Source organism: Heteronotia binoei, chromosome 20, assembly GCF_032191835.1.
Source record: "Heteronotia binoei isolate CCM8104 ecotype False Entrance Well chromosome 20, APGP_CSIRO_Hbin_v1, whole genome shotgun sequence".
Classification (NCBI taxonomy): Eukaryota; Metazoa; Chordata; class Lepidosauria; order Squamata; family Gekkonidae; genus Heteronotia; species Heteronotia binoei.
In genome coordinates this window covers 32,740,193-32,756,700 of record NC_083242.1, presented here as the reverse complement: position 1 = coordinate 32,756,700, position 16,508 = coordinate 32,740,193, and the positions used below count along the sequence as shown (strand labels likewise).

The 16,508-nt window shown below is 51.3% G+C and overlaps 1 protein-coding gene across 1 annotated transcript in view; it reads right to left on the bottom strand.

The window, feature by feature from the left end:
* Positions 1-578: 578 nt before the first annotated feature.
* The window catches only part of LOC132588194 (cytochrome P450 2W1), a 38,841-nt gene continuing 22,911 nt past the window's right edge, over positions 579-16,508 (bottom strand). The window contains exons 5-9 of the mRNA XM_060260540.1: positions 12,357-12,530; positions 8,503-8,644; positions 6,080-6,264; positions 5,715-5,856; positions 579-1,423 (exon numbers count right to left, since the gene is read on the bottom strand). Of these exons, the coding sequence (XP_060116523.1) occupies positions 1,236-1,423; positions 5,715-5,856; positions 6,080-6,264; positions 8,503-8,644; positions 12,357-12,530 (831 nt within the window). The 3' untranslated portion in view covers positions 579-1,235. The remainder of the gene's footprint in view (positions 1,424-5,714; positions 5,857-6,079; positions 6,265-8,502; positions 8,645-12,356; positions 12,531-16,508) is intronic.

Genomic DNA, 16,508 nt, shown 5'->3' with positions numbered 1-16,508 from the left:
CAACACGGCTGCCCGTTTGGATCTATCCTTTGGAGAGAGATCGGCTCATGTTGCGTGAACTACTGGCCAGCTGGTGAAAGGCCTGGGAAACTGGCTCCATGCAGATGGGGGCGGGGAGACAGAAATGACAGTGCAAAGAAGCCGATGGGGGAGGGGACCCCCCCTGCATTTAAGCTACTTTGACGCTAGATGGCCTCTGAGATTGGAGAAAATTAAGGTAGTTCTTTTGAGAAATGGAAGCCCAGAGCTTCTTTGGTGTTAGCATACATCTTTGTGCCCTCACTAATCTATTTTATTTGCTTTATCCCCACCCCGCCTCACCCCAATGAAGGCCCAAAGTGGCTTACGTCGTTCTCCTCCGTTTGACCCTCACAACAACCCAGTGAGGTAGGTTAGGCTGGAAGTCTGTGACTGGCCCAAGTTCACCCAACGAGCGTCCATGGAATGAGTGGGGATTCGAACCTGGATTTCCCAGCCCGCACTCCAACATTTTCACTGCTACTAGCGTATATACCTTATTCCCTTCATGTATCAGCTGCGATTTTCGAAACACACACAAACACACACACAAATGGATGTGTCAATAAAAACTTGAATCTATTAGACAAAAGCTCAGAATATGAAACTCTTGCAAACTGAAGGCAAAGCAAAACTGTGGCGGCAGCTGCTGCCAAAAGAACATTTTAAAAAAATCAGCCCTGCCAGTTGGAAGCCTTGCGGGAGAAAACGCCCATCTGGCCCTGGCCGCATTCTAAAAACGTTTGGCGAGTGCCAGGAAAGGTGCCTACGCTGGGGACCCCATTTTAGGGTCGCCGAGTCCCCTGTGGTACCTATTGTACTCCAGAGTTTTCCCTTCCAAATTGCTAGAGTGTCCGGGAAAACCGTAGAGTTTCCCCAGGAACACCTAGAGTGGCCAACACGCGACGTCGCCGGCGCAATGATGTCACTTGTAGGTGATGTCGTTGTGCTGGCGACGTCAGGGGAGGTGCCCCCCGCTGGCCCAGTGTGGGCCGATGGGTTGGGAACCTCCTGGGTGGCAGCCGTACCGATTTACAGTGCCATAAAGGAACAACATCGCGGCCTCTAAACAACCTGAAGGAGTGACGCAAAGGGGTGTGGTTTTTTTTGTGGTGGGACGCCCATCCCAGAATCCCCCTGTCCATACGAACAGTCCCTCTCTCTTGCCTCAGCAAAACACTGATTTGTGCAAACGCTGACCCTTTGATTGGCGGGTCTTATTCGTAAGGCACAGCGCAAGTCGTCTGTGCCCGGGGCCGCATGGTGAATCCCGGCACGGCGACCGTGTCCAAGTCAGACTCCGTGAATCCTGGAGGGGGCCGGAAGGAAAACCTCTGGAACAAGCCCACGAAGAAGAGGAAGAGCTCCATCTTGGCCAGACTCTCGCCCAGGCAGTTCCGCCGGCCTGCAACAATCCCCCAGCCCCAGCAGGGGGTTAGAAGAAGAAGAAGAAGACGGCAGATTTATACCCTGCCCCTCTCTCTGAATCAGAGACTCAGAGCAGCTTACTGTACAATCTCCTTTACCTTCCTCCCCCACAACAGACACCCTATGAGGAGGGTGGGGCTGAGAGAGCTCTCCCAGAAGCTGCCCTTTCAAGGACAGAGTCTCAGAGCGGCTCACGATCTCCTTTATCTTCCCCCCCCACAACAGACACCCTGTGAGGAGGGTGGGGCTGAGAGAGCTCTCCCAGAAGCTGCCCTCTCAAGGACAGAGTCTCCGAGCGGCTCACAATCTCCTTTATCTTCCTCCCCCACAACAGACACCCTGTGAGGAGGGTGGGGCTGAGAGAGCTCTCCCAGAAGCTGCCCTTTCAAGGACAGAGTCTCCGAGCGGCTCACAATCTCCTTTATCTTCCTCCCCCACAACAGACACCCTGTGAGGAGGGTGGGGCTGAGAGAGCTCTCCCGGAAGCTGCCCTCTCAAGGACAGAGTCTCAGAGCAGCTCACGATCTCCTTTATCTTCCTCCCCCACAACAGACACCCTGTGAGGAGGGTGGGGCTGAGAGAGCTCTCCTAGAAGCTGCCCTTTCAAGGACAGAGTCTCAGAGCGGCTCACAATCTCCTTTATCTTCCTCCCCCACAACCGACACCCTGTGAGGAGGGTGGGGCTGAGAGAGCTCTTACAGCAGCTGCCCTTTCAAGGACAACCTCTGTCAGAGCTATGGCTGACCCAAGGCCATTCCAGCAGCTGCAAGCGGAGGAGTGGGGAATCAAACCCGGTTCTCCCAGATAAGAGTCCGCGCACTTAACCACTACACCAAACTGGGGAAAAAAACAGTTTCATGGGCAACAAAAGCAAGAGCCAAAGAACCCGCTGGATTTATCCCTCGGTTTGTAATCTGCCTTGAACCTCAGTGGAAATCAATGCATCAGCGGTTGTCACAGAGGTGGTGTATCAGCTAAGACAAATCTGCTGTGATTCCTAGGCCTACCAACCTCCTGGTGGGTAGAAAATAAGCCGTGAAGCTCCATGCCACAAAACAGCTTTTCAGTCTGTTATAACTGGTGCAAAATTCTTTATAGCCAGGTTCCAAAATATGGACATAATCAGGGCTTTCTTTTTTTTGTAGCAGGAACTCCTTTGCATATTAGGCCATGCCCCCCCTGATGTAGCCAATTCTCCTGGAGCTTAGCGTAGGCCCTGTACGAAGAGCCCTGTAAGCTCCAGGGGGATTGGCTGCATCAGGAGTGTGTGGCTTAATATGCAAAGGAGTTTCTGCTACAAAAAAAGCCATAATGCTCGTAACAGTTTTCCGTACACAAATCCAATTTGCTCACGGGTATGAAGGACACTGAGATCCAGCGACTTGTATTAGAAAACACAGCCCGTAAAACTTCAAAATTAATGAATGTTGAGGTCCTGGTGTGATGGATTCCACAGATGTATTAAACATCCATTTCGACAGGTGAAACCGGGATGCAGGCCCTCTTTCGCTGGCCGCTTTCCCCAAGCTCACCTTCCAAGCAACTTCATCATTCACAATCATGCGTCCTCTATTGTCTTCTTGGTTCTTTGATATGTACGGTGTCCTCCATACCTGTGAGCAGGCCTTGAATTCAGCAGGAGCTCACAGGACCTTTCTGAGGGTTCCCCCTCCTCCTCCCCACCTACCTTGTCCATTGAATAGCAGGTGCAGCTGCATAACAATCCCTGGATTAGGAAAGCGGGCAGCCAGCCAGCCAGCCACCAGGGGCTTTGCCAGGCCCCAGCAGCCCTCATTAACCCCTGGAGAAGCCTACATCACCCTTTCTCCACTTCTTATGTGATCTTGGGCAGCGGGTGGCTTGCTGGCCTTTTGACTGTGGAGGGGGGCAGCCAAGGAGAGTCCCAGGTGAGCGAGGCCTGCTTGGGCTGGCTGGCTCTCTAGCCAGCCCAAGCAGGCCTCACTCACCTGGGGCCCTCCTTTCTTGCATCGGGGTTGCTTTTGGCTGGGGGTGGAGCGGCATATGCTAATGAGTTATGCTAATGAGCTCCACCACCTATTTTTCGGCAAAACGACCCCTGCCCGTGAACAAATTGGATTTGTGTATGAAAAACTGTTACAGGCATGATGTCCGTATTTTAAAACTTGAGCATAAAGAATTTTGCACCAGTTATAACAGACTGAAGGGGCGTATTGTGGCACGGAGCTTATTTTCTACGCTCCAATCGGTGTGACTCTTTTGGGATGGCTGAACCTCCAGGAGGGGGGGGGGAGGAGCTAGAAATCACCTTAAATTGTAACTGATCTCCAGACAACCGAGCTCAGTTCCCCTGGAGAAAACGGTTGCTTTAGAGCAGGGGTGGCCAAACTTTGGCTCTTTCACACATATTGTGCGGCTCCTGAAGCCCCCACCGCCCCATCGGCTGTCTTGGAGACTGCATTTAAAGTTAAAGTTGCTTTCTTTCCACCTCCCACCCTCCCCCATCTACTTGTTGCCTTCCTTCCTTCCTGTCTTGCAGCTCTCAAACATCTGATGTTCGCGTCTGGCAGCTCTCAAACATCTGACATTTATTCTATGTGCCTCTTGCGTTAAGCAAGCTCGGCCCCCTGCTTTAGAGGGTGGGTTCTGCGACATGATCTCTGCTGAGGTTTCCGCCCCCCCCCCCCGACCCCACGCTCTCAAAGCTCTCTAGGGACTTTCCAGCCCTGATCTGGCAACCGTAGTGCTTCAAGAGATTCTGGATTCAAATCTCACGGTTTTCTCAAACTCACTGGCTGGTCTTCAAGAAGCTTTTCTCTCTCTCTCTCTCTCTCTCTTCCCTGGCAGGACAGGGAGGTGAGGGTTGGCTTAGACCTTACGGGGCTGTCATTGGGTGCGTGAACAGGTAGCATGTGAGTTATTTCGAATGCAGAAAGTGTTACGTTTCCCAGCTATTTTAAAAATTCATTTTGTTAAATCAAAAAGCTTTCTACCCTGCCTGGGGGGGGAGGGTTCAAAGCAGCTTACAAGAATGCTACTACTGCACATTCCCAAAATCTGAGAATGGTTTAGGTCAGGGCTGGCCCAGGCAGACTCGCTGTCCGCTGCCCCATGCCCCTGGGGGCCCTAGGCACGCACGCACACCCCAAACCGGGCCTCCACCGCCCCCCCTTTCCTTCTGCGGTGCCGTGCTCCACTGCCGCTGTCCCCCCCCCCCCCCGCACACTCAGAGGTGCACCGCTAGAATCAGCCCTACCCACTTTGATGCAGCCTGGGGATATCAGCGTTCTCTCTTAAGAGAGCGATGAAAGAGGCTTCGCTCCCCTTCCTTTCCGGAACCGGAAGTGAGAGGGGAGCGAAGCCTCATTGAGCGCTTTCTTAAGAGAGAATGCTCGGATGCCCAGGCTGTGTTGAAGTCGGAAGGGCCAATTTTAGCAGTGCTCCTCTGAGCATGGGACGGGGTGAGGGAAGGGAGGAGATGGCAGGACGGCAATGACGGCGATGGCGTGAGGGGGGTGTAGGGAAATTAGGCATTTGTCTTGGGTATGGGGAGGTGGGGAGAGCCCAATTCTGCACCCCCCCTCCTGGCACCCTAGCCAAATGCCTAATTTGCCTAGTAGGCGAGCCGGCCCTGGTTTGGGCCTTACCCAGCTTTCCTTTCAGGATTTTGGTCCCACATCTCAGGCTTGCCAGAGCGCGAGCTGGGCCTGATTCTGTTGCATACAGTGTACCTTACTTCTGCAAAGGAGAGACTGTTAAGCGGGGCTCGAAACAAACAAACAAATAGCCCTTCTACTAAGCCCACGTTGTTTCTGTGCGTTTTAGGGTTCATGAGCCCTTAAGCGTAAAAAAATGGGTAAAGTGAATTATGTCTGGAACTTTCTATGCTCTTTGGACACCAAATAATAACCTCTCTGACTCACGGCTGCTTCCTTTGTAATAGCTGCAGGGAGATATTTTCAGGGTTTTCGGAGCACGAGAAGCGTGAGGTTGACCCGGAAAACCCACCAATGGGAATCTTCGGTGGGCGGAGCTGGGAGATCAGGTGGGCGGAGCTTGGATCTTTCTTTCTTTTTTTTTGTAGGACATAACAAGCTGTTTCTATTTTACTTTTGCGAATCTCTCGCACAAGCTCTCATTTTTAATAGGCGCTTTCATTTCACCAATTTAAAAGAAAATTTGTTTTTTAAAGAATTCTTGGCTAGGACGACCCAGCGACTCGGGTGGAATCTACTCGCCCTTCCCTAAGAGATGCCCCTCTCTCATGCCACAGGGAGAATTCTGGTTACCTGTCGAAAACGGAAGAAAAGCTTCTCTCTTCACAAAGTTGCCATCCGCGTCCAAAAAATGGTTGGGGTTAAACTGGTCGGGAGTCTCCCACTGAGTTTTGTCTAAGAGCACCGAGGTGAGCAAAGGGATCACCATCGTCCCCTTAAGATGCAAAAAGAGAGACGTCAGCGACAGACCGGGATGGGAAAACCCGATAAAGCTTGACTATGAAATGTCCCTGCCCAGGAATTAAGATCCGAAGGAGAGGCCCTCCAGGCTGCTCCACACAAGACAGGGCCTTTTCAGTGGCAGGCCCATGATACTGGAAAAACCTCCCCTGAAGGTATGCCTGCCTTTCCCTCCCACCGCGGGTCCCGCCTCATACCTTGGGGATAAAATAGCCACCGAAGTGCGTGTCCACGGCGGTGCGACGTGGAATATGCGGAAGGAGAGTGATAAACCGGAGCACCTCGTGGATCACAGCGTTGGAATAGGGCAGACGCTTCTTGTCGTCGAAGGTCGGCAGGCGCCCCGATCCCAGCACTGTCTTGATTTCCTCTTGGACTTTGCCTGCAACAGCAAAAAGAGATTTCCTCCCTCCTGTCCGACTGTACAATCTTTGCAAGGCCTGCTATTAGCACAGGAACTTCCTAAGGAAGCGGGGGCAAGTGTGCAAAAGTTGGCCAGAACCCCTCTTTCTTGTTCTCACTCATCCTCTTCTCTGCCACACTCACCCTCTCTTAGCCTTCAGGCAATGTTTCCCGGTATCTGGGGAAATGTAGTCCTCGAGGTATCTATCATAAAAGAAAATCCCAGTGGCTACCTTCAAGACTAACATCATTTATTTCAACTTGAGGTTTCATGAGTCACAGCTTGCCTCCTCCAGCAACATGGAAATCAAATCGACAGTCCCCCAACTCGGGAATCCAGAAGTCGGATCCTTAGTCCCAGGCCTTGAATTCAGCAGGAGCTCACAGGAGCACAGCTCCTGAACCTTTCTGAGGGCTCCCCCTCTTCCTCCCCACCTACTTTGTCCACTGAATAGCAGGTGCAGCTGCGTAACAATCCCTGGATTAGGAGATTGGGCAGACAGCCCGCCACCAGGGGCTTTGACAGGCCCCAGCAGCCCTCATTAACCCCTGGAGAAGCCCACGTCACCCTTTCTCCACTTCTTATGTGATTTTGGGCAGCGGGTGGCTTGCTGGCCTTTTGACTGTGGAGGGGGGCAGCCAAGGAGAGTCCCAGGTGAGTGAGGCCTGCTTGGGCTGGCTGGATCGCTAGCCAGCCCAAGCAGGCCTCACTCACCTGGGGCCCTCCTTTCTTGCATCGGGTTAGGTGCAGCTGCATAACAATCCCTGGATTAGGAGATCGGGCAGCCAGCCAGCCACCAGGGGCTTTACCACGCCTCCAGCAGCCCTCATTAACCCCTGGAGAAGCCCTCGCCACCCTTTTGCCACTTATGTGATATTCGGTAGCAAGTGGCTTGCTGGCCTGGATCTCTAGCCAGGCTTCGCTCACCTGAGGCTCTCCTCTCTTGCATCAGGTTGCTTTTGGCTGGTGGGGGGGGGGCAGCATACGACAAAGAGTTATGCTAATGAGCTCCAATGAGCTATTTTTCTACCAAACAAATACTGCAATAAATGTTGTGAGTCTTGAAGGTGCCCGCTGGACTTCTGTTTTCCTTTGTGACAATCAGGGAGGGATTAACAATTACCGTAAATCCAATATCATCCTCATTGTCATCATCATCATCATCATCTTCTCCTCCTCCTTCGCCTCACATTATTGTTTTTTTCCAGTGGCTCTTCTCTTTTCATAACTTGACCAAATTTGACATAATTTGACAGCCTTGTTTTAGTTGTTTAGCAAGAGCCTGGCCTTGATTTGATCCATAACTCACTAATAAGTCTTTTTAACAGATCATTGCCGCTCTGACCTGGATAGGCCAGGCTAATCCGATCCTGTCAGATCTTGGAAGGTAAGCAGGGTCGGCCTTGTCTAGCATTCGGAAGGGTGACCTCTGAGGCGGAAGCAGGCAGGGGCCAACCACCTCTGAAACGTCTCTTGCTTTAGAAACAACTCTAGCTTGCCACCTAGTGGTGCATAACGAAAAAGGAGCTAGAACTTCTGGCTGCCAGACAATCTTAGGCTAACCTGGCTATAGTACGCACAATGCCATACGATAATTATCTGCCCCTAAGCATTTCTCCCCTGCTCTAATGAAGCTGATTCTATTTTGTACCGTGCACCTCTGCAAAATGACCACGACCTTCAAAATAACCACGGACAGGCCTTGAATTCAGCAGGATCTCACAGGGGCGCAGCTCCTGAACCTTTCTGAGGCTCCCCCTCCTCCTCCCCACCTCCCTTGTCCATTGAATAGGAGGTGCAGCTGCATAACAATCCCTGGATTAGGAGAGCCGGCAGCTTTGCCACACCCCAGCAGCCCTCATTAACCCTTAGAGAAGCCCGCACCACCTTTTCTCTGCTTCTTATGTGATTCTGAGTGGCGGGTGGCTTGCTGGCCTTTTGACTGTGTGGGGGGGGAGGGGCGGTGTCCAAGGAGAGCCCCAGGTGAGCAAGGCCTGCTTGGGCTGGCTGGATCTCTAGCCAGCCCAAGCAGGGCTCGCTTGCCTGGGGCTCTCCATTCTTGTGTCAGGTTGCTTTTGGCTGGTGGAGGGGGGGGGCGGCATATGCTAATAAGTTATGCTCCACCACCTATTTTTCTGCAAAATGACCCCTAACTACGGATGGTTATAATCCAAAATACCACAGCATCAAATGTGATGAACTAACTTGGCCACTTACGTTGAATCTCGGGATGCTTCATCAGCAGCAACACGGCCCACTGCAGCGTGGTGGCTGTCGTCTCAGTCCCAGCCATGACGAGGTCGAGCACCGATGCCAGGATGTTTGCATCGTCGAACACACTCGTGGCTTTGTTCATCTCCTTTGGATGAGAAGTGTCTGCGTGAACCTTGGGGGCTTGCAAGCAGGCGGGACACTGACAGGTCCAGCCTCAAGGAGCAGCAGCCAGACCCTTTCCTGGAGCCAGCTTCCATTTTGCAACGGGAGGTGGGGGTGGAGAATCCAGAAGAATTATGCTCCGCTCGTCCCTCCAAGCACCCCTCCCACTATCCAGAATCCAGGAGAGGCCAAGCTCTTGAAGCCTCCACTGCCCTGCTGGCCAACTTGGAGAAGGCATTTGAAGTTAAAGTTTTCCTTCCACCTCTCCCTCCCTCCCACTTCTATTTGCTTTCCTTCCTTCCTTCCTTCCTTCCTTCCTTCCTTCCTTCCTTCCTTCCTTCCTTCCTTCCTTCCTTCCTTCCTTCCTTCCTTCCTTTTCTCAAACATCTGAAGTCCATGTCTTGTGGCTCTCAGACATCCTTCCTTCCTTCCTTCCTTCCTTCCTTTTCTCAAACATCTGAAGTCCATGTCTTGTGGCTCTCAGACATCCTTCCTTCCTTCCTTCCTTCCTTTTCTCAAACATCTGAAGTCCATGTCTTGTGGCTCTCAGACTTCCTTCCTTCCTTCCTTTTCTCAAACATCTGAAGTCCATGTCTTGTGGCTCTCAGACATCCTTCCTTCCTTCCTTCCTTCCTTCCTTCCTTCCTTCCTTCCTTCCTTCCTTCCTTCCTTTTCTCAAACATCTGCAGTCCATGTCTTGTGGCTCTCAGACTTCCTTCCTTCCTTCCTTCCTTCCTTCCTTCCTTCCTTCCTTCCTTCCTTCCTTCCTTCCTTCCTTCCTTCCTTCCTTCCCTTCCTTCCTTCCTTCCTTCCTTCCTTCCTTCTCTCAAACATCTGAAGTCCATGTCTTGTGGCTCTCAGACTTCTGACGTTTCCTCCAGGTGGCTCTTACATTAAGCAAGTTTGGCTACCCCTGGTTCAGATGCCCTGGATATATTACAGTAGCCTTTTCAATCAATCAGTTACCTTTACTGGCTTGATAACCAACATAACAAGGAACCAATCCATCCATCTACAGTAACCTTTTCTCACTCCTTTTAGGCCTGTTCCAGTTCTGCTAATATAACTGCTGTTGGATGGACAGGATCGGGGAGAAGCAAAAAAAAGGTCAAGGTAGTCCCCTGTGCAAGCACCAGTTGTTTCTGACTCTTGGGTGACGTCACATCTTGACATTTTCACGGCAGACATTCTATGGGGTGGTTTGCCATTGCCTTCCCCAGTCATCTACAGTTTCCCCCCAGCAAGCGGGGGACTCATTTGACCGACCTTGGGAGGGTGGAAGGCTGAGCCAACCTTGAGCTGGCTACCTGAACCCAGCTTCTGCCAGGATCGAACTCAGGTTGTGAGAAGACTTGGACTTGGAGAGAGGGCTTGGACGGGGCTGCGACAGGGAGTCTCATGGACATCAGCAGAACCTACAGGCGCTCCCATACAAAATTAAAACAGGAGAATTCCGTTTCGGAATTGGGATCGCCATCAAAGCTCGTTGTGTTGAACTGCTTTCCCCCCTTTAAGAGCAGCAGTTACACAATTCCTTTCAAAAAGGAAGATGGCCCTGCTGGTTTGCAGTAGAAGAGCTAGATTCAAATCCAGCAGCGCCGTAAGAGATCAACAAGGTTTCCGGCTGTGAGTCAAAGCTCCCTTCGTCAGATAAGAGTAGGAATGGGGATCCCAGAGTCCTTCTATCCTGACTCCCTTCCTTGCAGCCCTCCCCCTCCCACCTGATTGGGATATATGAGGGCACAGGGATCTCCATTCCGATCTGATGAAGAGAGCTTTGAAAACTCCTCCTCTGAAAATCTTGGTCTCTGAGGGGCTGCTGGAGTCGAATCGCGCTGGTCTGCTATGGCGATTGCTACCAGTTTTTGATTTCTTCTAGAAAGAGCACGAGATGAAGCATTATTCTCTCCCAGAGCCCAGGCGAAAGAAGGCTTTCTTGCTAGTGAATCGAGACTTTTTTTCACCCCACCTTTCCACTCTGTACGGCCCACGGGGCTGTTTACGGAATCCATCAAAAACATGACACATTAGGCACGCTCAACCACAGCTGGTGGGCAGATGTTTCCAATCTCCTCTCCGCTGGCCTCATGGCCTTCCCACCACTAACAGCTGCACTGCTGCTTTCTCCACGGGGCGGGGTCCCCATGGATAAAAATACCTCCTTCCAGAAATGAGTTTCAATTGCCACATTTGGCAACCAGATACGATCAGGGTTTATTCTGGGGAGGGAGCTTTTTCCACTGTCCAGGAGGTAAAGAAAGACCCTGACAACTTCCTCTCCTCCTTCTTACAGACAGTTCTTAGAATCAACTACTGATCTTTTTTTTAAATCTACTTAGCAAACCCCATAAGGATAATTTGAGGGCGGTGTAGCATTTGGGGAACTGTTTTGCTTTGGTGTTATCAGAAGAGCCCCGTGGCACAGAGTGTTAAAGCTGCAGTACTGCAGTCTTAAGCTCTGCTCACGACCTGAGTTCGATCACTGGCGGAAGCTGGGTTTTCAGGTAGCCGGCTCGAGGTTGACTCAGCCTTCCATTATTTATTTATTTATTTATTTGTAATTTATATCCCGCCCTTCCCACTAGGTGGCTCAGGGCAACTTACAACATATAAAAACTAACATAAAATATAAAATTAAGCATAAAAAGTTAACATTTCATAATTTATGTAGTTAAAATCTAGACATTTGTTATATACGTAAACCTTAAAATCATACAGCGGTCTTACAGCTACACTCAGTTCAAGTTCAGTGCCGGTTAGTTGTGAGCCAGCTGGAAGAGGGCTGTCTTGCAGGCCCTGCGGAATTGGGCAAGGTCCCACAGGGCCCTTACCTCTTCCGGCAGCTGCTTCCACCAGGATGAAACCATTACGGAGAAGGCCCTGTCCCTTGTAGCTTTCAAACGGGCTTCCTTTGGCCCGGGGACAACCAGGAGGTTTTGAGTTCCCGATCTCAGTGCTCTCTGGGGAACGTGTGGGAAGAGACGGTCCCTCAAGTAGGCAGGTCCTAGGCCATATAGGGCTTTAAAGGTAATAACCAGCACCTTGTACCGAACTCGGTAAAGTATTGGCAGCCAGTGCAGAGCCCGAAGTCCCGGCTGAATGTGCTCCCATCTTGGGAGCCCCAATAACAACCGGGCGGTAGTGTTCTGCACCAGCTGCAACTTCCGGGTTTGGCACAGGGGCAGCCCCATGTAGAGGGCATTGCAGTAGTCCAACCTCGAGGTGACCGTTGCATGGATCACCGTTGCTAGATCGTCGCGCTCCAGGAAGGGAGCCAGCTGCCTTGCCTGCCTAAGATGGAAAAATGCGAGGTCGGTCAAATGAGAACTCAGCTTGCTGGGGGGAAAGTGTTGATGACTGGGGAAGGCAAACCACCCCATAAAAAGTCTGCCATGAAAACGTTGTGAAAGCAACGTCACCCCAGAGTCGGAAACGACTGGTGCTTGCACGGGGGACCTTTCCTTTCCCTATCAGGGGTAGAATTCTAGCAGGAGCTCCTTTGCATATTAGGCCACACACCTCTGATGTAGCCAATCCTCCGTAGAATTTTTTTTTGGAAGCTCTTGGAAGATTGGCTACATCGGGGGGGTGTGGCCTAATATGCAAAGGAGCTCCTGCTAGAATTCCACCCCTGGCCCTTATCAATTTATCCACCACCAGTCCTGCCAAGTAGGTTAAAAGAAAATAAAAATTACTTCTTGCTGCCTAAAGAGCAAAGCGTCGGTGTAGCTCCGTAAGTTGTTTGCGTTGATCGTTTCTTTGCTAGCCTCGATGTGCTTCCTTAGAATGACGCACACCTCTTCGACTTTCTCCAAGATCAGCTTGTGGGGCTTGAGGAAGAATCCCAGGAATGGGTAGAAGTTGAACAGCTGTGAAAGAAACACACGTCTCCACAATATAAAGAAAGTGGATCTTGTTTGTCTCTAAGGTGTTACTGGACTGGAATCTAGCTAATAGATAATAGAATCATAGAGCTGGAAGGGACCTCCAGGGTCATCTAGTCTGACCCCCTCCACAATGCAGGGAATTCACAAATACCTCCCCCCCCCCACAAGTCCAGTGATCCCTGATTTATGCTCTGAAGATGGCAAAAAAATCAATACAGATGGTTGCAGGGGGTAGCCGTGGTGATCTACCGTAGAAGAGCAGGAATCGAGTCCAGCAGCACTTCAGAGACCAAAATCTTTGAGGTGTGAGCTTTCGAGAGTCAAAGACCCTTCCTCAGACCAAGATTTTCAGTTTCAGTTTATATCCCGCCCTTCCCACCGAAGCGGCTCAGGGCGGCTCACAACATAAGATCTAACATTTTGGTTTTAAAAATACATCGACTTACAACAATTAAAACAGTAAAATAATAAAACAAATAAAAAAGCAATCTGTCAGAATACTACACTACAACCTTCTATAAAGTTTCCAATGCCGGTTAGTTATAGGCCAGCTGGAAGAGGACTGTCTTACAGGCCCTGCGGAACTGGCCAAGGTCCCGCAGGGCCCTCACCTCTTCCGGCAGCTGGTTCCACCAGTAAGGAGCCGTTACCGAAAAGGCCCTGTCCCTGGTGGATTTCAGACGGGCCTCCTTTGGCCCGGGGATAACAAGCAGATTTTGAGAGCCCGATCTCAGTACTCTCTGGGGAACATGTGGGGAGAGACGGTCCCTAAGGTAGGCAGGTCCTAGGCCATATAGGGCTTTAAAGATAATAACCAGCACCTTGTACCGGACTTGGTATATTACTGGCAGCCAGTGCAGATCCCGGAGCCCTGGCCAGACGTGCTCCCATCTTGGGAGCCCTAACAACAGCCGGGCAGCGGCGTTCTGCACTAACTGCAACTTCCGGGTTCGGCACAGGGGCAGCCCCATGTAGAGGGCATTACAGTAGTCCAACCTCGAGGTGACCGTTGCATGAATCACCGTTTTCAGGTTATAAGCTTTTGTATCTAATGAAGGAAGCTCTGACTCTCAAAAGTTTATACTCCAAAAATCTTGTTTGTCTCTAAGGTGCTACTGAACTGGAATCTAGCTAATCGATAATAGAATCATAGAGCTGGAAGGGACCTCCAGGGTCATCTAGTCTGACCCCCTCCACAATGCAGGAAAGTCACAAATACCTCCCCCCCCCCACACACACACATCCAGTGACCCCTGCTTTATGCCCAGAAGGTGGCAAGAAAACCTCCAGGATCCCTGGCCAAAGCGGCCTGGAGAAAACTACAGCCTGACCCCAAAGGGGCAATCAGCATTTCCCTGGGCGTGTAAGAAGGGGCCGCAAGAACTAAGCACTGAGGCCGCCTATCCTGTGCTCCTTCCTGTGATCTGCCTCAGCTCACAGAATCAGCATTGCTGTCAAATGGCTGTCTGGTTTCTGCTTGGAAACCTCCAAAGAAGGGGAGCCCATGACCAGCGTTCCCTCTCAGCTGAGTTAGCGTGAGATTAGGGTTGCCAATCCCCAGGTGGGGGCAGGGGATCCCCCGGTTTGGAGGCCCTCCCCCCGCTTCAGGGTCATCAGAAAGCGGGGGGAGGGGAGGGAAATGTCTGCTGGGAACTCTGTTATTCCTTATGGAGATTTATTCCCATAGAAAATCATGGAGAATTGATCTGCGGATATCCGGGGCTCTGGGGGGGCTGTTTTTTGGGGGTAGAGGCACCAAATTTTCAGTATAGCATCTAGTGCCTCTCCCCAAAATACCCCCCCAAGTTTCAAAAAGATTGGACCAGGGGGGTCCAATTCTATGAGCCCCCCAAAAAGGTGCCCCTATCCTTCATTATTTCCTATGGAAGGAAGGAATTGAAAAGATGTGCCGTCCCTTTAAATGTGATGGCCAGAACTCCCTTTGGAGTTCAATTATGCTTGTCACAGCCTTGATTTTGGCTCCACCCCTGGCTCCACCCCCAAAGTCTCCTGGCTCCACCCCCAAAGACCCCAGATATTTCTTAAATTGGACTTGGCAACCCTATGTGAGCTAGCTCATAGATTTTTAGCCTCCAGCTCACACGCTTTTGTCTTAGCTCAGGAAAAACGGCCCCAGAGCAAACTAATTTATGCAGCAGCTCACAACTTTAATGCCAGGAGCTCACAAAGTAGAATTTTTGCTCACAAGACCCTGCAGCTTAGAGGGAACATTGCCCATGACCTCCGGAGGAAGCCTTGAACCTGCCAGGAATTTCTTCCTAATGTTCAGTGGAAAATTCCTTCCATTTAATTTCAGATCTGACCTTCTGTGGCAGCAGAAAACAACTCCACACCTTCTTCTACATGACAGCCCTTCAAGCACTTGATGAAGATGTGCAAGTAATTACTTAAAGCCGAATGGCATGATCTGTCAGGAACAATACTCCCCCTAAGCTGTGGAGTCTTGTGAGCAAAAATTCTACCTTGTGAGCTACTGGCATTAAAGCTGTGAGCTACTGCATACATTAGCTTGCTCTGCGGCTATCTTGAGACAAAAATGTGTGAGCTGCAGGCTAAAAAACTGCGAGCTAGCTCACACTGACTCAGCTTAGAGGGAAGACTGGTCAGGAAGTTTCTGAGAGTTCGTCTCAGTGAAATGAATTTTCACACAGACATATATCCCAATAGATTGCGCCTTCCATCTTTATCAAAACTTCAGGGCCAATTCCACATTTGAGAAGAGCCCTGTACAGAGAGTCTCCAGCAACCCCCCCCGCCCCCTACTGTGCCCCCCTTCTTGCCTGCTGCCCACATACCACCACTTGCTCACACATCCTTCTCCTAAAGGTCAAGGGAGTCCCCTGTGCAAGCAAGAGTCAATTCCGACTCTGGGATGACATTGCTTTCACAACGTTTTCACGGCAGACGTTTTACGGGGTGGTTTGCCATTGCCATTCCCAGTCATCTACGCTTCCCCCCCCTCCCCCAAGCAAACTGGGGACTCATTTTACCGACCTCGGAAGGATGGAAGGCTGAGTCAACCTCGAGCCGGCTACCTGAACCCAGCTTCTGCCAGGATCGAACTCAGGTCATGAGCAGAGAGCTTGGTCTGCAGCACTGCAGCTTTACCACTCTGCGCCACGGGGCTCTTATATCTTCTCCCCCCACACGCAATCTATCCCACCACCTGCAGCCACAGCTGCCCACACTGCTTCCTCGCCCTGTTCCTGATGAAGCCAGAGGGTGAGTGCAGCTAGGATGGCCGATGCCATGACCCCCAAAAGCGCTGATGTCCCATGCACCACCCACATGCCCTTCTCCAACATGCACTTGGGAGCGCAGGTCACACAGCCATCTCAAGCAAGAAGAAGACTGCATATTTATACCCCACCCTTCTCTCTGAATCAGAGCCTCAGAGCGGCTTACAATCTCCTATATCTTCTCCCCCAACAACAGACACCCTATGAGGTGGGTGGGGCTGAGAAGGCTTTCAAGGACAACCTCTGCCAGAGCTATGGCTGCTGCAAGGCCATCCCAGCAGCAGCAAGTGGAGGAGGGGGGAATCAAACCCGGTTCTCCCAGATAAGAGAGCTCTGGCTGACCAAAGGCCATTCCAGCAGCTGCAAGTGGAGGAGTGGGGAATCAAACCCAGTTCTCCCAGATAAGAGAGCTCTGGCTGACACAAGGCCATTCCAGCAGCTGCAAGGGGAGGAGTGGGGAATCAAACCCGGTTCTCCCAGATAAGAGAGCTCTGGCTGACCCAAGGCCATTCCAGCAGCTGCAAGGGGAGGAGTGGGGAATCAAACCCGGTTCTCCCAGATAAGAGAGCTATGACTGACCCAAGGCCGTTCCAACAGTTGCAAGCGGAGGAGGGGGGAATCAAACACGGTTCTCCCAGATAAGAGAGCTCTGGCTGACCCAAGGCCATTCCAGCAGCTGCAAGTGGAGGAGTGGGGAATC